At 35.1% G+C, this 23,589-nt stretch overlaps 2 protein-coding genes across 2 annotated transcripts in view; one reads left to right on the plus strand and one right to left on the minus strand.

Moving 5' to 3' along the window:
• The first annotated feature begins 4,069 nt into the window (after positions 1–4,069).
• LOC138309016 (uncharacterized) lies at positions 4,070–10,905 on the plus strand. Its single transcript, XM_069250109.1, has 8 exons — positions 4,070–4,313; positions 5,915–6,085; positions 6,640–6,814; positions 7,868–8,153; positions 8,572–8,679; positions 9,042–9,290; positions 10,135–10,260; positions 10,632–10,905. The coding sequence occupies exons 1-8, from the start codon at positions 4,145–4,147 to the stop codon at positions 10,845–10,847; spliced, it is 1,500 nt and encodes a 499-aa protein (XP_069106210.1). The 5' UTR covers positions 4,070–4,144; the 3' UTR covers positions 10,848–10,905.
• A 562-nt stretch (positions 10,906–11,467) lies between these two features.
• Positions 11,468–23,589, minus strand: part of LOC138309017 (uncharacterized) — a 30,647-nt gene continuing 18,525 nt past the window's right edge. Inside the window, exon 2 of the mRNA XM_069250110.1 lies at positions 11,468–14,942. Coding sequence (XP_069106211.1) covers positions 13,865–14,899 — 1,035 coding nt within the window. The 5' untranslated portion in view covers positions 14,900–14,942 and the 3' untranslated portion in view covers positions 11,468–13,864. The remainder of the gene's footprint in view (positions 14,943–23,589) is intronic.

Below are 23,589 nucleotides of genomic sequence, written 5' to 3' on the forward strand. Positions count from 1 at the left end.
ATTACCATTAGGTTAATACATTGAGAAAATAATTGAAATAATTTGAAATTACGAGAAGTAAAATTGATATTAAGCTAACAATTCATTCAGATACTTTGATTTCATTTCAAACGATTCGGATAGCTACTACGCTTTTCACACCTCGTAATCCATAACCCTTAATCCACAACGTATTGTTCACTTACAACGGCTAACAGTTGTTAGTTTTAACACGCTTTGTGTATTAGCCTTAAGTCACGGGGTGAATCAGAAAGTCTTGATCAACTTATCAAACTTGTGTTGAATAACTATTCATTACACAATCTTTCTGTTATCCAAGTATATTGCTGATTTAAGTTTAGTGTTTTTCAGTTAGACATGATCACGGTGACGTCATACGGACCTAGCAGTTTCTAATTCATCACGCATTAAATATAAGCCTATATGTAGAAGAGGAATGTTTTGCCTAATTCCTTTTTGGGTACTAAAACCAACTTTCATTCACGTGCGATTTAATTTCGCGAATTTTGCGATTTAAGTATAAATGCGCGGGGAATTTATCTTCACGACTTACTAGCTACGTTTTATTTATTGATAAAAATTCCACTCAATATGTTTAATGCACGAAATTTAATTTTTGCGAACTTTCTTTCAAACGAAAAATGGCGAAAATTATAAGCCGCGAAAGTAAAGTGATTTTAGTATTAAATTGTTTGTTTGATTAATTAACGCCCAATTGATAGCTAGGGTCATGTAAGGATGGGTGCATGTCGTGTGTATAAAGTGCGTGGTGCGTGTTTGTGAAGACTGCGATATTCCGTCTTTGCATATTACAGAGTTAGCTCCCTTGCGGGTAGGTACCGATTGTTAGGTCATTATCTTATATGAGCGTAAGTGACGTTGTTTTCTCCGAAAAGTAAGACGTTACGCTCGGAAATACATGACGTCACAATCAATACCTACCCGCAAGGGTAGATAACTCTGTAATATGCAAATACAGAATATTCATGCTATGTCATCTTCTGACTTCTTGTCAGTATAATGTGACCGGGTGCTGCTTTGTATCTTCGGTGACAACGTTTCAGTGATATTACAGTCTATAAAGGAAAGAATTCAAGTACATTGGAAGACACAACACGATTATACCGCAGTCACATAAAACAGACACTGCATACACACGCATGAAGCTACATCAGATACATGGGATACCGTCATTGAATGACCCTGGCTTCCAATAGAATGTAAATACAATATAATAAATCGAACCAAATTATCCACTGACACTGTTTTTACGATGTCATCATGTCGAACTTCTGATTTTGCATTGTCTTGTCTTCTCATGCTCATATCGTGTTATGCTTCAAAAGCCAATATTCTTCTATGGTACCTGCTACTAAGTAACTCTTGTACATCTAAGGCTGACATTTGTAGGCCATATACTAGCAGTAGCTTAAAGCTTCCTTCATAATGTTTTGTCCTGGTTATGTATGTTCTTTGCTGAGAACATTTATCAGTCGTATCAATTCAATTTTCTATAGTCTGCCTCTTGGATTTGCATACATTTGCCGTATCGCTTAATTCGGTATATACATGTAGAGAACAAAAATAGCCCTGCATGTAGGTCGTAAGAATTGTACCTGATACCCCTATTGTCTTAATTACAATGTATCAACGAAACAGGCGAATAAATTAAGGATCTTATCTCTATTTTCCTCCAAACTTACTTTCTTCTTTCTAACGCCACACCTGACACCACTTCACTTTTGGCCTTTGATTGAGCGGTTGCCTCTGTGAACCGAAAGACTCTGAGTTGTGTTCTCTGACCGAGACACATCGTAGTCTATAAAAGTGGTAGTTTCTACTCCTGTTTTGCACACAGCGTTAAGGGAGTGGGACGACTGGTTCGCTCGTTGTCAGTACATTTTGACTGGGCGGGATGTTGTTGTTTGGTGTCTTCGGTGGCATGCTTTAGTGATATAGCACTATAAAAAGGGCAAGAGTTCCAATTTCTCTCATACCTACACATGTAATACTGGATGGTATAAGGCAATACACTCATGTCGCCTGAGGCTGCATTGCATGGCTACCATTGCAAGAAAGCCTCGTGACGTCATGGCGTCAACTAAATTACGGGATTTTCTAGGTATAATTTTGAGAATTTCTTCAGAAACTAGGATGGATTTACTTTAAAAGATACATACAACGGGATTTTCGTTCAAACTATCACGTAAGTTCCATGTATGGATATCAACTTGCAGTTGTGTTGTTCTAGAATTTATTAAAAATGGCGGATTAACATTGCAGTTAAAAATCCAATAAAACGTCGAGGCAAGCCTCGGGTTTTACAACATTTTGTGACCCTCGGGTAGAATATCCCTATCCTTCAAGTCCACATATGAAAGAGTCTTATAATATAAGACGACACAACACGAATATACCGGTGTCTCCCCAAGACACTTCCTACGTCATACATGGAAGACAACATATACACAGAGGACGTCCTGATCATGGCTGTTAATAGGATGTAAATATAATAAATCAAAAACAAATCACAAAACCAAAGGCAGCAGTGGCATTGAGTGTGTGATAGCTTCATGGTCGGCGTATAATTTGATATGATTATAAATACCCAGCTTAATATCTGTTATAAATTGTTATTTGATGATAGAATAGCTACGCTTCTGTAATAGTGATTTAAGTATCTCCATACAAAAGTTGCTTTACTTCACTAGCACGAGCAAGGATTTGGCACACAAGTGTGCGATGACGGAAAGCGAACTAGTTTGACCATTTCTCATACTGGAATCATATAGTGGATATTGTTGGCATATTTTGTGATGTCAACTACTGCAACATCATTAGAGATGGTGTGTTGCCGATGTATATGTACATTTCAATGCACTCACAAAATGAATTGTCCCATTCCATTAGCTTACCAAGGTCACTACAAATAAAGTATGTTCAATTGAGCGACTACACTCCTGCCCTAACATCCAGCAGAATGTGAGTGGGACAATAATTTGTCATGGCGAGTATTATGTAACTGAGCGGGGAGTGAGTGCTGTTCGGTGCTTATGGTGGTCAATGAGTAAGCGCTGTAAAGTGAACACGAGTTTCCGCTATGGCAAAGAGACACAACATTAAAGTGCAGCGGCCTCCCAAACATAAAGAGCAACCACATAGGCAACACGTTGTATAATAAGAGACCGTCCTTAAATGACCCCGAGAGATAAAGGACATATAACCCAACCGATATAATAAATATAATTTGAAGTGACCAGTATTGCATGAGATTATTTTCGAGATAAAATATCTCTTAGTACAACGCGTAGTATTAATAATGTATATACCAATTAGTATGCGGCAGTTTGTTATTTACAATTAATATAGCAAATTGTTGTTTTGATAAACATATAAGGTGATTCTAACTTTCATAACGTTTCATAAACATCGTGATAGCCGTACCGACACGTACAGCAATTCATCTCAACAAACAACTGATAAGGGACCAGACGTGGCCATTTATCAACCTCTAGTCAACTTGACCAACGCACTCGGCGATCTACGATCCAGTTTTATGTTAAAATTACTACGATTGTTTAATTACCGTTGGGACATTCGTGTGATAATGAATCATTCTGAGGTCATGTCATTATTTTCTTGATAGTCATGTCAAACGTTTCCTGCCATTCATATTGCTGAATTTTGGCGCATTCATCGAAAGCTAACAAGGCTCGATTCAGGCCATGATGAGAGATAACTGCTCGGGGTATCATCAAATCATGCTTCTTATAGATAATCCACATGATTTCTTTATCCACTTTGGTATGTCACGTCGTAGAAAAAGTTTAGTTAGTCGCCAGCATCAAAACGTTACACTTCGTTCGTATTATATGATAGAGATGAATGATTTCAGAACACACTTTTCTGACACGCATGTTACAGATGTTTTATTCTTGTATCGTTATAAGAACCATATGAATAATTATTAGAAATACCAATGAAATTAAAAAGCGAAGTTCATTTGAAGTTGATTAAGCGTCATTGAACAATCAGTGTAACAATCACATGACATCAATTTTACCTCTAACAGTCACACGTCACTTCCGGTTTTGATAGTTGATCTGTTTGGGTGTCGTTGTGTCGAAGATTTAAGAAGTTCGTAATGGAAAGTTTTAAAACACTTCTCGTGTCCGTAATCTTAACGGTATTTGTAACTCCATCGCAACAGAGAATCACGGTCACCATTTTGACGCCGACGAAAACTGGACCGGAAGTGGGACTCATAATTGTTCCCGGGGCCTACATAAGTGGAAGTGCCTATAAACCTGTCGGTAAGATTCTTTCAATTCAAAAAGGCCACAATCGTAAGCTTAATTCTTAAAGCAGAATAGATACCAAGAAATGTCTCGTAGGTACGAAAATATTATTAAAGATGCTCGACCACCGACAGGGCATTTGAAAGTATTCAAAATAATAACATTTAATTTGCATCCCTTAAAAGCTATGTCACGATGTTTTTCATGTTTATGAATTGTACAAAATTAAAACGAATCAATCTATATGTCTTTTTTGTGTTAATTACATAATTATATATATGCATGATTAAATATCAAATATTGTCCAAATGAAGCTATTGTTTATGTCTATCGGCGGTGGAACATCGGCTTGATCACTAGACTGTTTTAACCCCTTTCTCGGGGCATCTAGACCCCCGTGACGTGTGGGCTCCCTAATGGAGCAGTCTAAAATAATACGGCCTTTAGATATTCGACCACGTCTGTCAAAACGTTTTGCTTTCAATATTGGAAGAGAAATGACGGCTAATTGTACTCGTGTTGGACTTATGTGGATTTTATATCGTAATAGAAATTACTACAATGCAAATCCGACTGAAAATATCGCATCTTTGTCTCCATAAAGTTCCTATTGAAAAAAATAAAACGTCAACTATTTTATCAGGTTTGACCACTGAATATGAATATACAAAATGCGACAATACGATAAACTTAGTGTTACTGTGACATTTATCTCTTTTTTGTGTAATTTCAAGCAATCGTTTCTGTATATCAGAAATTGAATTATTGTATATTTCACGCTTTATGCCGCTATTTACAGCACTCAGAACCAATAATCGAAAATCACCCTAAAAAGGTTTTCTAGCTCAATTTATTACAGTTTACTTATGTCTGGTGTTGTTTTATATTTTTGAGATGAAACTAAATGGTCTCTGAAAAACGACATAAAAATGTCGCGCGTAATGTTAGATCTACAATGTTTTTTTTTACATAATTGTGCTCGTTCGGCGTAAGGATTGTGTATGATGCTAACTGTGCTAGTCGCTGTCTGTCTGATAGCTACCATGAAATAAAATCACATTGCCAAATCAAACATACACATACCGCCAGAATTTGACACTAGAATGTTTATTTCCACATAAGACTTGCGATAATAAATCGATGTGCCTTAACTAAAAGGGCACTCTTTCGTTTTGATATCAGTTCTTGTAGACTGGAAATTATAAAAGCACTATTGAGGTCAATTGATTATGCGTGCGAGCGAATTATCGTCAAATGGAACGAGAACTGGATGTAATCCCGAACATATGGGTCTTCTTGTGGTATTAAGCAATATGATAGGTCAATTTAATGGAATTTGAGAGCTTTAACAACAAAAACAAAATAAAAAAGCCAATACATTATGTAATGTTATATACTATAGTTTTCTTTTCTGTTTCTATCAAAATTGCGTAAACAAATAATAGTAAATTATACACAGTGAAAATACCGCAACGCAAATATCCTCTAATTTGTACCATCATCTCTGATGTCATTTACCTCTTTGTCATCTTTAGTGATTGACAACTCGTGTTACTACGGAAGATGCTCTCAAAGTTATATTATTAACAAATAAAATGTATCTGTTTACGTCAAAGGGGAGGCAATCCAAGCTGACAGTGATCTGAAGGTATGGGTAGCACTGTTGGATGGCTTTTTTGGAAACCTCGCAAACCCGTTGCAGATAGGGGGCGCTGTGAGCAAAGCTGAGTCGGAACTGAAGAAACGTGGAGTGAACCACATTTTCCTTGCTGGGCACAGTCTTGGAGGTCAGTAGCGAATTGCATTTTTTGCGTTTGAAAATGAAAAATGAAAGGTTAAGTTTGAGGCAAAAATGAGCGGGATATAATTGCCCGAAGAAGATTGTTATTTAAACTCTGTTAATTGAAAACCATAACATAACTAATGTGATATCATTTAAATATTTAAGGATGAATTTGAATAGATTTTTATGTTATGGAGATATAACACAAAAAATTGAGTGTACTCTAAATAAACCGCGAAGCGGTTTAAAATGAGAGTACACTCAGATTTTTGTGTTATATCTCCATAACATAAAAGATCTATTCAAATTAATCCTTATAATTCAATTTACTAAAGACTATCTCTTCAATATTCATTTCGGGACTCTTTTGTCTATGAAATCATTACGCCGTCATCTCAGCCAATCAGAAGGAACGGCGACGCCATTTTTTCCTATATAGGCTGATAAAGTACATTTTTAAGCCAATGAAAAGTAACAAGCATAATTGAATCATTTGCTTAACAATTTTACTTCAGGAATGATGTTTTTCATTATTTTATTTGTATTTGGCTCAATTAGGGCAGATCACAGCAAACTATGTTCTTAATCACCATCGAGGTCTTTCGGGAGCGCTTTTGTTCGGGTCCTATCTGACACGGACTGTTGAACCTACGTCATATCCGGTTCCGGTATTGACTATTGCTGGGGATCTTGATGGTCTTACCAGATTAACGAGAATACAAGAGTCTTATGAGTAAGTAAAATATGCTCTTAGCTTGCTATGGTGCCAAATCTATAGGAGATATGTCATTCGTTTCCCTTCATATCAGATTTAGTTTGAATGATAGATTCCATTTATTTTATGACTAATATTTGCCTTTGTTTCTTACTGTTTGGAGTTTTCTTCAAAATGACCAATCAATCGATCAGTTGATATTCGGACCATATTCAGGCTGCATTATAGTAACTCGACTTAGACTAGATCATTACATGTATGTAAGCAAGACGAATTATAACACAAATTGTCGTAATAATCAGCTTTGGAAGCCGAGTGAATATCTGACATTATTGCGACAGGCTTTTCGTCCTAAGTTAAGTCGACGTTCCAAGTTGCAAGTCACATAGGTGACGTTGCTTTATCAACGTGTTGTTATACCCCTAAAAATCAGTTTTTATATAAACTCTATTGATAAAAATGCCGATAAATGAACTTTTCCTTCGAGCGATCCAAAGAACTGTTAAAATCGACTGTTAAAATGTGTTGTTGGACCGGAGTGATGTCGCACATGCAATTCGTGACGCCAATGCGTTGTTTTGAGTCAATGGGTATAACAAAACAGTTATCGACTGAGTTTTCGGGAATAGATTATTTGTTGGACCCTCACACAAACTGTTGCCCGAGGCCGAAGGCTGAGGGCAACAGTTTGCCTTCGAGTCCAACAAATCATCTGTTGACCTCAACCCCAGTCAACAACTGTACATTATAACTCGACTGGTCAAGTTACGAGCGCGACAAAAAATAATCAATTAATAAAGAACAAACAAAAAAATAACACAAAAAGAATAATACGCTTGCATAAATATGCATTTGTAGATATCACTAAATTGATCTTATACACAGTTATTATATATTTAACTAATTAAACTGTCGCTAAAATTTAGAGATGCAATAGTCATTTATTTCTTTTTATATTTCGGAGCGGATGTGCCTGAGAAAATCGTTGAAAGCCACGAACAGACATGTACATGTAGAGGTGTATTTTGTTTCCAGCAGATATCTACTACAAGATTTAACTTTTGTTTTCAGGGAACTCGTACTAGAAGTACAACGAAACCAAAGCAATATGTATCGAACACCAGTTATTTCATTGGAGGGAGTCAACCACGCCCAATTCGCTTCCGGTCCCATGCCCAGTGAGGTCCAGGCGTACGACATTGAACCGGAAGTGACCAATACGACGGCATATTCGCTGATCGCTAAGTATACAAACGCCTTCATGGCGGCAAACGTTAAGACAAATCCTAGTACCATCATCACCGATGCCCGGAAAACTCTCCTAGAGGGGTACACAACCACAGGATACATCATGGCGGTAAGATGATGTGTTATGTTTTACATTGTTCTCCAGATTTGAAAAAATCCAATAATTTGCGCTCTCAAGCCCTCTCTATTCCCAGTATTTTTCCAGACGCAAGGAAATGTAATATTATATTTTTATACAAAATTTAACTATAACGTTTGAGTGAATCTAAATGCTTGCGTCATAACGTATATATGAATAAATAAAAAATAAGTATTTTTTTATTAGAAATATAAATTAATTAAGTGTTTTAACTTGCATAATCAGTTTTAAAATCTAAATAAAATACACTCATATCGATGAAATTGATGTCTTTTTGCAACATATTCTTTAAACCGATAGGAATAAGTATTGTAAATATAATCAATTAAAATATATTTTTTGAAATTTAAACATACAATGTACTATACGAATCCTTATTTATTATTAGCCGTTGACGAACATGAAGAGTGTCTCCAACAACCCTCTGCACGTATCAAAGTGGACTAGTGAGGCACAAACGGTTCTTATTGGACTCCGGGACACCTCTAATGTCAGGGTTCGTATATACGGGACACCTCTTATGTCAGAGTTCGTATGCATAATATATTGTATCGTGTTTTTGTGTACTTGAGTTCCTAAATATGCATTGTCTAATGTATACTGAAAACTTGGATGTATTGGCTTCTGGATATCTTGGTTTAATCAGCTTTCAAACTCATAACGGTGCGCTAATATTCGCAATCAATTCCGGTATAAATGCACTGACTAATGCTTGCACATGAATTTATTCGTGGAGACTAAAATAAGCAAAATCAGCGAAAATTCTAATGCTACAGCGAATAATTTATCGTTTTAAATGTGAATGAAAAACTAATAGATTATTACTGGGGCCCATGACTGAATACGTTCATTCACCAGATTATAAACAAGGTGGTATCCGAGAGTCAGTTACAAAGATCCACACCGGAAATGAGGTTTAAAGATGGCCTGCTGACCATAACAACCTATACACAAGTCTCTATGCAGCGGAACCCATTAGATGTTTCCACATTCTACATGTCTCCCGTCCAACTCCAAGCAGAGATGAAGTCACGTGATGCAGTCAAGGCTTTCTTACCTAATGAAACGTACATGGAAAACAACGAAAGCTGTAATTCAATAAATCAGGTAATAATATATGTTTTTTATTCAAATATGTTAACTTTATTGTGTAGGACCAGAAAAAAATGTTATGTTTTCTTACAGGTTATTTCAACGTTTTCTTTTTGCTTCTACGTGCGTTCCTTATATACGTACTTTATCAGATTGCATCAAACCTAGAATACATAACAATTACTACAGCTTCGCGTAATTTGTCCAAAGGGAACATAATTTATAATATTCATAATAGAAACAGTCCTACTCAAAAAGTTCCGAGCAGGTTGTAGCAAAATGGTGAATAATAAAGTTAACTTCAGTGTGATTCCTAAACGACGGCTATATGCAGCTGAAAATTTGGAGAAGAGACGGTTTATATACGAAACATATTGATAACTTTTTTTTTCACGTTTGAAATATATGGGCTTGGTTGACCGAAATGTAAGTGCTTAGCGTTTTTAAGCAACGCAAATCTGTAGAGCTAACGTGAATTAGGTGTTTTGGTTGTTAGTCTCTTAATTAAATCTAAAGAGAGCGAAATTGGACTGCTACACTTCATCTTTGCATAATTTATAAAGAGTTATCTGTCCTTGCGAGTAGGTATCGATTATGACGTTTTCGTTTTTTGTTTTTGTTTTGTTTCTTGTTTTATTTGTGAGTTTTGTTTGTTTGTTTCCTTCTTTCTTTTTATTATACAAACAGGATAATTTAACAATGATCAGCAAAACTAATTTCAGTTTATCTGAAAATATGGCGTTACGCTCGTAATTACATAATCATTCAATCAATTACAGCAAACAAGAGCAGATTATTCTGTACTGTACGTATATGTATATATAATACATAAATAACAATTTACCGTAAATGTTGACAGGCGGCGCTGCAGTACGCACTTGGACAGGCATCCCCCATTGCTGTCAGTCGTTTCGCCAAAAGAGGACGCCCTGTTGTAGCGGAAGCGGATGTTGAAGCCCCAAGCGTTCAGTTATGGATGCTCCAGGTAAATATCAAACTATTCTGTAATATTTTTATTAGTTAATCCTTATTTTTTAGAAAAAATGATTTTTCTTATATTATTTATATATGTTTATTTGGCAATTGAATTAGTTGAACAATGAATAATCGATAATTGTCAGCAACATTGGGGTCACTGTCGCAATGAAACCTACCTCAATTTAAGACACACACCCAAGATGTCCATACATTCTGCAAATGGATATTTAAAGAAAACGTAATATTAAGCTTTGGGTTATAACTAAGCTGAGAATAGAGATTCATTTTTTTTCTATTATTTGATATACAAGGGAGATTATTCGTCTTAACCTCTATGTCAAATGTATCCAGTGAAATTTGTCTAAACATTTTTTACAGGAACTTCAATATGATGATGACGTAGATGGCGTTCACGTTACGTCAGAATCCTACCAAGTGCCGTACAAGGCCTCACGCGCTAGCACGAGCGGCTTGTACTTTTGTAAGCTTCTCGCGCCTTACAGAGCTATGGAGTGGATCTATGTAGATGGTCTACGGAAACTGGACGGACTTAAATCTCTGGAATCTGAACTCGAGCATAAAATCAAGCTTTAAATCAAACCTTATCATAATATTTCCTCTGGTATACAAATATATCATATGAATCATTGAATACTGTTTTTGTTATTTTATTTCATATGGTGGTTTTTTCACAGTGAATTATCGGGTTTTGATATTTTCTTACAATATAGGCCAATCAGAACACAACATTTACAGTAAATAATTATGTTGTTTTTGCGGGAATATGTTTTTGAAATACCTAAACAAAAATACAATTATAACGCTTACATCTTTCCTATTTAGTTATCATTTTCACTTGTTGCAAAATAAATGTGTTGCATTTGATTATTTAATGATAATTTGTTTTGTGTAGAACTAAATATGTAGGCGCGAAATAATCAAAAGAAGTAATAAAAAGTTATAGCAGCAGATTGAAATACATGTGCGGAATAATAAATCAATAAAAGTAAAAAATGTTATTAATAAAATATTCCTTGTATATTAAAAAAACCCACTAACCAACAGTCAGTACTTGCCAACTGCACTACATGCACGGGATTCGAACTCGTGACCTGGATGTGTAGTACAAGTGGTAATATGTCTTGCCATCAATTATTCCATCATAACCACTTCATCTTTTCATTTGATAAGAATAAGGGTTATTATTAGTATACAAATGGTATTCGGTCACGTCCTAGCGATAACTAAGGCTTTTAAATTGTGGAATCCCTGAATGTGCTGTGTGTGCATGCAGGGAATACGAGATTAATACTAAGTTGAATAGATTGTCCACTGTTCAATTACACAAATGTCCGTTTGCATGGCCCAGTCATAAATCGTGTTTTTGTCATTCCTCTTAATGCCTGACTTCAAGCGTCAACATAAAAAAAGTTGAAACAATTGGTGTATTTGTGTTTTTAATTCTTTTGAATTCCTTAAACTTATTGTTATTTGAACAAAATTTAGTTTAATTAAGGACATGTATTTTTCATTAATAAATATTACAGTTTTTATACAATAATACATACAATAAATAACATGTTATTAACTGTTGGTGGCCTATTCCAAAAAAACGAACAGGAGTTATCTTTCCTTTCACTAATTTGATACAATATCTACCAAATACTGTACAACAAGATAAGACAGATAATCATACTGTCAGCAGTGTTTTTTTTTTAAATATATCAGAATTCGTTATAAAATAACGATTATAAACAACATGAAATAAATACAACATTATCACAGAATGTAATAAACAAATGTAATACTCTTAAACGTAAACGGTGATCCGACTAACACCCATCCTCGATATTCCATGGGTTACTATCACTGTCGCGATATCCATTTCTGGAATATTTCATCGAAAATCTGAAGGTAGTTCCGGAGAAAAGAATTGGCCAATAACATGTCCACAAAGACTTCCTTTGAAGACTGTAGATACAGCGACTTCAACATCAAAGCCAGACAATGAAACACTGTGTGCTTCTGATATTGTGATGTTCGCCAATGGACCAAAAAATAACAGTGATTGTAACCCCTGGAATATTCTATAAAAACAATACCTGATAAACAGAGTTATCTGTTCTTGTATCCAGTCAGTGCGATAGATAAATAATATGTGTTTATTTTTAATGAATATAAGCTATATTTGTTTCTCTGCCCTATATTAAAGTACGGCTTATCTTTAGATATAACATATGCATGTGTTACCTGAAAACTTGAAAGTCTCACCTCTAGACAAGAATAGTCGAATACTGTGAACAAACTTTCTATCGCGTGCTATTAACTTTGATGAATTTCCCGATCCATGCAAATTTGAGAAATTTGATCTCCGCGTATTAGCATTAACCTAAACTCATAAGGGATTTTATTTAGATTTTAAATTTCCGAATGTTCATCCTCGCGAACTTGTTTTAAAGAATGGAAATCGCGAAATTTAACAGTCGCGAAAGAAAACTGGTGTACAGTTGCCGCAGTTGCTATAATTTTTAATACCGACTATTTCGAGCTAGTGTCAATTTGCCAAATATATAGAAAGCATTGATATGATAGATGTATCCCGACAATTGCATTATCAATTGAAGGATAGATGTGACTTACACAATAATAAGTGTAGTACATTTTTTTATCTCCGCAGCACATTCATCGAGGTGAACCTTTAGAGAGTAGAATTGCATTTTTCGATATGCAATTGATTGTATATCATTAATTTACTAAACTTGTTTATGTTTATGACACTTATAAACGTTTACCTTTCCCAAGGATGTACCGATATATAATTTCGAAGAGCCACCTGGCGGTACTAGATATACAGAAACATTATCAGGATTTGTTGTTTTAAATCTCGTTGACTTCACAAGAACAGGTGCCATAAACCTACAATGTGCCTTTCCTGTACGATTTATTTCGCGAATATCGCGATCGAAATAAATTCGCGAAAATTTATCTGTGCGTATTGAAATCTTCCACATATAATTTTTCACAATTAAATCAAATGTTTTTTCTATCCAGTTTTAAATCCGGGAAAATGTTTTGAAGCGTAAATCGTGAAATCTAGTGTACGCGAAAGAAAATGGGTTTACAGTACTCCTAGTTTATACTGACTATACGTTGTTTTATTTACTTCTCTGTATGGACTCTGAGCTTTACAAACGCTGTCAAACATGTGTTCCATGTAGTAGATATTAAGTATGGTTACCTTTTGTAAAACAATCTTTTTATAGATGGATTTTTAACATGTTAAATCATCTTGGTCGTAGTATTTGCATACAATAGTCAAGAATGCGGCGTTTTATAAATTTAACAATAACCTTTTACATGTTAAAAATGTAGATATACCATTTGTTCACGAGGAATTCGTCTTCAACCTTGTCGAAGCAAATACTAATCTTTTCTTGCGAAAGCCTGGCGTGACATGAAAATCAAGGTAAGACAACTCTTAACGACTTTAAAGGTCGTGACTTTCCTCTGAAGCTTATTCGGTGTCATGTCAATTCAACTGACGATCCTCCTTCAATTCGATCCATTCATTCAGCGGTTCTTTGAATTAGACACATAAAGACCTTGACCTTTCAGTCATGGTCGGCACTTACAGCTGTAGCCTTGGGTGTTGCCCCTATATGACTTCCTCTCCTGGCTGTTTTGATAACGTCATTTGATTGCGATGTTGCGTCATTGGTATCAACTGGACGAACCGGAGTTTTTGATGGAGGCATAGAAGTTGCAACTTCAAGTTCAAGTTTTGCTTCTTTTGCTTTTCGTTCTTCCGCTTCTGCTAGGATTTCAATAAAACTCAGACGGGACGGAGCTTGTCGACTCTTTATATCAGAAATAACACTTACTCTTCCTCCTCGTGGCTCATTTGGTGAGACATCACTTTCGTTGTCTGTATTAGAAAGTCCAGTTTTACCAGATTTCAACACTTTCCTAGATTTTGAAGACTGGGCTTTACCTGACGTAGTAGTTAACGCACTTAACTGAACCCCACTATTCCGGAAATTGTTCAAATTTGAACGTGAGTTCATTTTTCCGCTCCGTGGGTCAAGGGCACCGCTTCTTGCACTAACAGAACCATCAATAAAATCATTCCGGGAATTCAGCACACTGTTCCGTGATTCCAAAAAGCTATTTCTCGAGTTCACTTTCTCGTTTCTTGTGTCCACTAACCCGTTTCGTGAGCTTGAACTCACCACAACATAACCTTTTGAACTTACGACACTTGATACTGGATTGAAGTTTCCCCTTGGGGTCGGGATGGAGTCCGCAGCAGATGGATAAATAGGCTTTAAAGTTACTTTCCGAGTTGGTTCCTTTTTGTTCTTGGGATTGGCAGACATGCCAAACACAGCAAAAGGTTCGATATCTGACACAGTATTCTTAGCGATTGATAAACGCGGGGAAGCTATGCTGGACATGCTAAGTTTTGTACGTAGTAGTTGTGTTTCTTTACCAAGGTCCTTTAATATGACCCTTTGTGCTTTCTCGTACATCATCATCTCGCGAGAGAGTCTATTATTAGCTCGGTTGTTGTTTCTAAGGACACCATCATTATACTCTGACCGCTGTATCTGGTCCCCGTACACAATTTTCTTCGGACGCTTCGCCATCTTTGATACGTGCGTACTTCGGAAGATTACATCATTCCATCATCTACAAATAGAATAAAGAAAATATAGAACAGAAATAAGTATAACTGATCATGTGGTTAAAGTATTAGTTAATGATAATAAGAAATATATTCAAGTTAATCTTTTCACCTGTAATTCCATTTAGAAAATTATTACGCTGCATTTTCACTAATCAAATGCGACGTTTTTAAACGGCGAAGTCATGATTTACGTTATAAGCTGATAACATATTGTTTAAGCCAATGCAATTGCATACATGTTACAAGCAAAGTTGCGTTATTTAAGCATTAACCTATCTTCATAGGAAGATAGTTTAATACTTATATTTATATTATGAAATCATTTTAGGGATTCTGCATTAACATTGTTTAAGGTAGACCAAGCAAACCATGTATTAACGACGATTTCACCCACAAGATGAAACATTAGTGACGTCATAATGGTCACGTTTTGGGTGTCAGTTATGCCGTCATATACTTCGCTTTGCCTTGATTAGTTTATATTATGCATTTGCATATTACAGAGTAAGCTCCCTTGCGGGTAGGTATCGATTGTTACGTCATTATTTTGTGAGCGCAATTCAAGTCGTTTCCTTCGAAACGTATGACGTTACGCTCGCAAAAACATGACGTCACAATCAATACCTACCCGCAAGCGCAGATAACTGTAATATGCAAATTCGAAATAGTGGCATTGACAAGGAAATGTAAATATAGGTTATAATTCAGAATAAATTATAACGTTACTGACGATTTGCCGTCTCAGTAAGTAACAAATTATTTATCAGCTGGTGCTGAGCTGTCTATTTAAGTAGACATTAAAGTCGGTTTCATTCTAGATCGAGAGTCATAACTAAAATATCAAATGATTTTGATCAATTTACATCTCATAAGAGCTTATATCCCTAAATATTTTCTTAAATATACGAGAACGGTATTTAAGATATCTCATGAAAGTGTATGATAAAATTAAAAATTATGTCACTGCAACAATATAAATACACAAAATCAGATTTTTTATTCCCGAAATTGTTTGGAGTGTAATGCTATACGGGTTTGAGGTGTCTTTGTTCATAATGAAACTTGAAGTCACTGAATTTATGTACAATGAGGCTTATTGCTCAATAGTTATTTAGTTAATTGCTATATAAACTAACCAAGTAGAGGTGAAATTCCTTATTTGATAAAATGGTAATCGGCATTGATTCTTAATTTATATATCAATATTTTGTGTGAACAGTTATTATTTAAGGAGAGGACGTGTATAGGCATATTGCTTGTTACCAACAATAAAATATTCTGAAATGAAAATAAAGTTCATAGTATTTTAATATTCACCCAAACCGTGACTAATATGACGTGCCTAATGTAGACGTCGAAACGTCGAAATTACTGTTTCGTTTTATGAATTACAATGTAAATCATCTAAGATACACTTGGTCTACACCCCACAGCTTCAAAGAGGAGACTCCCAAAATGAGTAAATTATGTAAATATTCATTTTATTAAGCTGAATTTTTTTTTATGAAATCTATGGTCTATATAAATACATGAGGTTTTGAAGATAGCAAAGCTCTGGTATAGATACATACCATATATTTGATAAAGAAGATAGTTTAATGTTTAATGATATCGGTACTTGATTAAATGGTTACCTTTTACCTGCGCGTTCTATAGCTTCCCTTTAAGTGTTATTTTGGCTCCGTTTTGATAAGTGAGAACAATTCATTATAGTGTGATATTACATACTCGGTATTTCTAATGGGTTCACGGCCTTGGGCTCCCCTGTCACAAATGATAAATAAATCGATTCTTCCTTCTTTTACAGGTTCATTGTCATGCAGCAGTGTGCACCTGATAGTCCAATTAAATAATCATACAAAACACTTGCATCAAGTCGACGACAATTGGTTGGTCTTGTTTGATTAGTTTAACGTCCTATATACATCCAAAGACATTTAGGACGTGTAAATTAAGTCAATGGAGAAAAGCAGGAATACTCGGAGAAAAAAAGAAACCCAACGAAAAGCGGTCAGCAACGGGTAACTGATCCACATCCATTGGATTCGAACTCGCGCGTTGGAGATTGGGGGCTTGTGATATACATGTATGTCTGGAAATCGAACGACCTCAATTAAATCTTGAAATAACGGATGGTATCATTAGTTTCTTTATATTCTCCAAAAGTAAAGAATTTTCGGAAATAAATGATAATAATAAAGGCAAAGTATTTGTATCATCGATCACGTGCACACTGTGACATAACCACTCATACAAAGTGACATTTACTACAATATCAGTAAAGCAGACACTCATTATGAAGTTTACAATTATTTGTTTGTTTGGCTGTTTGACTATAATTGACTTTCTATTCCGCAAGGGTCATGTAAGGACGGCCTCTCACGCATGCGGTGGTCAGCGTGTGTGAAGTGCCAGGTTAGTGATTTGGGAGACTACGGTATGTTCAAGTTGTGTGTGATTGCAATCAAAGAACATTTCTTCCTTACATACTTCAGTAAAATCTTCATTTCTTTCTTTAAGTGTTTGTAAACTATTCGATCGACTTTTCAATCGTCTACGCCAATCACATGACACCTGTGTGAGACAAGTCGTAGCGATTACTGAAGAACTAATAGACTCTTACAAGGGCCTGTTAGGTGGACAGGGATAACTCAACCCGAGTGAAAGAATTTGGCTTGTCGACCCGAGGCTTGCCGAGGGTGATGGTCAAAATCTTCACGAGGGTCTAGATATCCCTGTTCACCTGAGAGACCCATGTTTGATTCTATTTCTCCCATACTTTAAGAGAAATGGAGAAGAACATCGCTGTGCTTAAAAATGGTCGCCGCATTTGTATGATTACGTCACTATCAAGCGCGTGTGAACTGTCTTTCCCCTACCGCGGTAAAAGAGAGTTATCTTTTCCCTAGCAACCGACGGATAACCCTGTCAAGTATGGGAGAAATTAATGTGATGTTTGGTGCTTTTGAGATTATTATAAAAAAAATATAAAATAGTACAATTTAATGGCAGAGCAATAGAAATCTATATGGTTTTGATGAATGAATGACCAGAATTGATACCACCATCAAATCATTGTTACAATAGAATTCGATACAATATTTCCATAATTCAAACATAATTTAACAATCAATGCTTGTAACTTACATTCGTGCCTTCATATATATTTCGTTTATTACAATTAGCATCAACACATTTAAACTCGTGTTGGTTCGCGAAAATGTTTACCTCGCAAAAGAGATAAGTTTACAGTTTCCGATGTAAAAACTGCGTAGCTATCTCCAACACAAAGAATTGTATTGATTAACATCATTTGTTTTACCCTACACAATATACACATATTACAATAAAAACATACATTTACATGTATTTGAACACAATACAGAAACCAATGTTAAGTTCAAACACGTTATAAAACAAAAAATGCTTATAACTTTCAATCATATAACTGACAAATATTCATCTAGTGTTCATTTCAAACACGTTATCATCCCAGAATTGTATTTAACTTTCAACCGTTTAAATTATCTGTACATAACTGACATATATTCATGTTAAGTTCAAATACTTTATTAACCCGAAATGCTTATGAATTTCAACCATTTACAAAATCTATATTCAATTACTATAATTCACTAATACTCATCTACCTGTAAATGTACAGAAGATAAAGAATACTATACCGCTGAGTTAAGTAAGTATCCGAGACAGCCTGTTGGCAGTGCTCCTTATGGTGTAAGTATATATAGCTGTGAGAGGCTTCACTAGTGTATATCGTAACTGTGTATTTAAATATACATACACCCATACGATGGGCTGTACAGTAAACGGACCGTAAGTGATATTTTTGTAAAAGTGTATCTCATTAAATTACAGAATTTGCATGACAAATGAATTAAAGAAAGACATGTTTTTTTTTCTTTTGTAATAATCTGATTAACTCATCTTTATTGTATTCACGGTATACATTAAAGTTATATATGTATGAGCCATAATGGGCGAACATTTTGACATTTTCTCCATTAATTTATTGGAATCCATACGTCTGAATGATTTAACCTGTGAATGTCATTTGAAGAAACAGAAAAAACAAGTATGTTGTCCCATAAACACAGAATATGGATATATAAATGTACACACTGTAAAACTTCTTATTTCTGATATTTTGTCAGTATAATATTAACCAACTCTGTAACATAATACTGACAAAGGGCAAACCAGTCGTCCCACTTCATTTTCTCTATCTTTATTCTGAGCGCTAGATATAGGCAGGGTAAGAATTTTTCAGTTTTAAATCTATCGACTGTTGGCTACGGACACACGTTATTCATTAATGGAATCTCCAATCCCCAATACCAAATTTGTTGCAAACGTCTGCCCCCTTTTATAAAACCTCTGTTGTGTCTCAGCAAGGGTATTAAACCCAGAGTCTATCTCACTGAGGCATTTGCCTCAACTCGAGGCAAAAGATAGAGACATTATCAAGGGAGATGTAAGGGGGATTTTTGATGGAAAGTTCCTGTCTAATTAATCTCGTTGAAAGAAGACATTGTTGTTTAGGCTGGTTTCACCCTTTTATAGAAGTCACAGGGGGTATCTAACCGGGAAGGAATAAAGGAAAGACGATGAATTTAATGCTTCGTGTATATCAAATATTCAACACGAAATAGCCATCAAGAAACAGGAAATCATTGATCGGTCTATGACTGGGTATGTATGCGAACTCTAGCATAGCGAGATAACAGAGTTGTAAACAAAAGCAATTTCTTATCCTCTTTTAAAACGTCTAACACAGCAACATCAAACTTTAAGTATTGTACTCCCTGTCCAAACGGAAATCTTGGATTTGAAAACAAAGTCGTAAACATTTCAATATGAATTATATATCTTTTGATAATCGATCAAAGCGTTTCTCGCTTTGGTTACGTAATCATTATGGTTATTATATGCAACCACTAAACCTTATCAAACGCAGTTGGCGTTCACCAGTGCTTGAACTACCATCCGCTTATTTTGACGTCATGAGCATTGTGATCATCGGAATGTGAGACTAATTGATGGTAAATAGTACACTGCACTTTAGCCAGGTTGTTTTGGGATCTCGTAACCCCGATATTGATTGTATTTTAGATGAAAGTCGGCCATATTGCATCGCTTCTCGCTGATAAATAGTTATTGAAATGTTATGTGATACATTATTTGTTAGAATATATACCTCGTACATATATCACACTCATACCTTATATATAAAGGGTTTTACTTTGCATTATGGGCTATACGACCATTTCATATCTGTGATATGACTGATAGGGATAATCCTATTCTTCAAAGTATAAGAGAAGTTTTCTCTCATATCGCGACGTGTTATCGCAGCACTTTTGGAATTATGATACCCCGCCATTTTAAAATGAGTACGAAGAAAACCGCAACTGCACACCCATTCTCCATATACGAAAACTGCATATTTTCAACGCAAATCATGTTGATTGTATCTTTAAAAGTAAAACCAGTCTACGTTCTGAAAAAAAATGTTAAAATTTTACTGAGAAATTAATGTTTGTTGACGTCGTGACGGTACTAAGGTTGTATTACATGGTTAAACGTGGAATATAGCATCGTGACATCACGGATTTCTTGACATTTTTTTTTCTCAGAAGGTAGGCTGGTTTTACTTTTGAATATATGAAAATCGACAGGTGACATGATTGTATTGCATGAGATCAGCCAGAATTATAACTGTAAGTATGATAGAAGACACACTAACTTCTACAAAACATGCACACCTATCATCAAAAGAGGATGATTAGTAGATTTAATATGTTTCTGTTTTGTGATTAATGTGTTTTTTCTTACCAATTTTTAGTTAACAAAGTTAATGGTTGAGCAAATGAAGGCTTAAGTTGGTTAAAACGGTGTTTATATATTCAGTATAATTTTCCAGTCAAAATCGCTCTGCATACTTACGACCAAGCGATACAAAATGCATTTCCACCAAAATACAGCTGATTGATGGCATAGATAGGTAAACCCCTGATTGTTTTCTTCTGTGCAGTTTCGGAACAGGGAATCTGATCTACATGTTACCATATAAGGAGAGGGACAAGTAAGGAACATTCCATTTACATTCGAACGTATGAGTTAAGTATATTCATGTTTTAATTATGTTTTGGTGTGTACAAATTGGCTACGAATAAAGGACTAGGTGCTTTTTGTGAGGAATCGTAGATGTATGACTTGACGGGGTATATTAGCCTTGAGTATAATTATGTTTTTGATACAGGACTATAATGTGGGTAATATACTATGAAAAGGTATTTTGTAGTCTCATATAAATACATTTCTTCTCTCAATAGATATAAATTAATGCAATTTCCATTGCAATACATTTGAAAGCGTTAATGATATACGATACATTTTTTATTCATACATAAATTCCCACATTTCTTTGTTAATTACCTCATGTAATTAAGTAAATAATGACATCGAAGCTGATGGTTGATATTCCAGTAACACTATATACTGTTAGCCACCTCATATTTGCGTATACAATATTCGTTGTGTCCAACGAATTCGCAAATAACACAGGTTCTTACTGATAATTATTCTTTCATATCTATGTAATTAATTTTAACTTGTTTCAATACCAAATCTGGCTTTCTGATTGGCCAATACTTTTTTTGTATATCATTATGAAAAATTCCGAAAACCCCGACGTTATCGTGACGTCACACTAGAGACCTTGACGTTGCGTATTAATTCGGAAAAAATCCCTTGAAAAATCACAAGAATGGTAAATTTTCGTATATTTTATCAAATAGATCATAAGATTAATTTAAAGCATCGATGTCAATTTTTTAAAATTTTATCGAGTTATGAATAAAACAATTGTTTGCAAACATTTTTTTTCAATTATTAGTTAAAATTCTCCCCATTCAGCGGGTCAATACAAAAGCCGGTTAGTTTGACATTCTGATTAAGAATCCCTGAATTAAGATTTTGACCTTCATCCACCACGCAGTCTCTCTTTCTTGTTTTCTTCTTTCGTCTCTACTTTCTTCCTAACGTTCTCGTCTCAATCTTCCCCAAATATAGAAACCCATATCACCAACTATTATGCTAATTTTAAACTTACTTCATAAAGCTTTGTTCAATGTTACATGTATCACTAGCTTGCTCAATTCTGAAAATAAGCAATACAAAAATGTTCAATTATCAATGATAATCAATGTTCTTTTATTTCGGAGTTGGATTCATACCAGTATTTTATACTCTTTCTTAGTTCTTGCATTGCAATATTCTGTTGTTAATCTGCAATTTAAGGAGACACATTTTTTAAGTTCTTACATCGCAATATTTTGTGATTTACTCATCAAATTGAAATAAACAACGGTTTAGACTAAAGCCGTTAAGTAATAGTAATGCTACTACTATTGTGAATGCCAATCACGAAAGTTTTCGAATTAGATAAAAATGACAAGGTCAAGATGTCAGTTATTGTCAGAAAATCCTAGTGGTCTTATAGGAGATGAGGGGATACACTGATATCTCCTAACCCATTATATCGCTATCACATTATACAAACTACACTCTCATGGTGATAAACCGCCTCTTTTAATCATACACATGACATTAGTGACACAGTCAAACTGTAAAGGTGACTAGAAGGTCAAAAGGGGAAGCATGTTGTAGGGCATCAGCACGGACAGTATCTCCTCCTAGAGGTTTGTAACGATAAAGGGACGACAGACGGGCGAAATGAAATGTCAGGTAGCGGCAATGTCAAATTTTAAATATCAATTGGATTTAAATACACTACGTGTCATATCTTAGATCTAACAATTTAATAAGGAGTTTTATTTTCGTGTATGAGATCATGCGTTTGATAAAACTTTCAATGTGACGTTTCTCTGTATAGATTTCTACATGTTCGCAAAATCATTACGGTATTGATCAAAATAATTGTTTTACATATAATAGTGTTTCGTTCGAATGACTTCCAAAGTCAAATACTTCAATTTGCGAAATTAAACCCCCGGGAAAAATTACAAACATTGAATTTTAATATTCAATTACTGTTCATTTCCTTACCCACACTTAGGACATAACTAGGTTTTTTTGCGAAGAACCTATTTAATTTTCTTACATATTCTTACTCTTATTACCTGTACATTCCAGGTGTTTGGATTACATTTGCTACTTGTGCTTTCGCCTTCTGTCTATGGCTAAATGTGGAGGTTCTGCGGTTAAGCAACTGATCACACCATAGCTGTAATCCATTTGGTAACTAAATCGTTATTTTTGCATGCTAGCTCCAAGTCAGGCCTTATATAAAATGAACGGAAAATTCAGGCATTTGGCACCTGGTCTGGGTGTATCAAAGCTGTTACAAAAAGGTTCGTCAGTATACAAAAGCTGTTATATAAAAGGTTCGTCAGTATACAAAAACTGTTCAAAAATGTTCGTTATTATGCATGTACATGTTTCCTGAGTGTCGATATTAGGGAAAGTTTAATCACACAGTACCCTAAATAGCCAACAGTTTAATCACACAGTACCCTAAATAGCCAACAGTTGAGATACACCTGCCCAACGTGTATATAAACATACAGTTACAGGTACCTAACCTCATTACTGGGGACCTATATAGGT

This window comes from Argopecten irradians, chromosome 15 (assembly GCF_041381155.1).
Source record: "Argopecten irradians isolate NY chromosome 15, Ai_NY, whole genome shotgun sequence".
Lineage (NCBI taxonomy): Eukaryota > Metazoa > Mollusca > Bivalvia > Pectinida > Pectinidae > Argopecten > Argopecten irradians.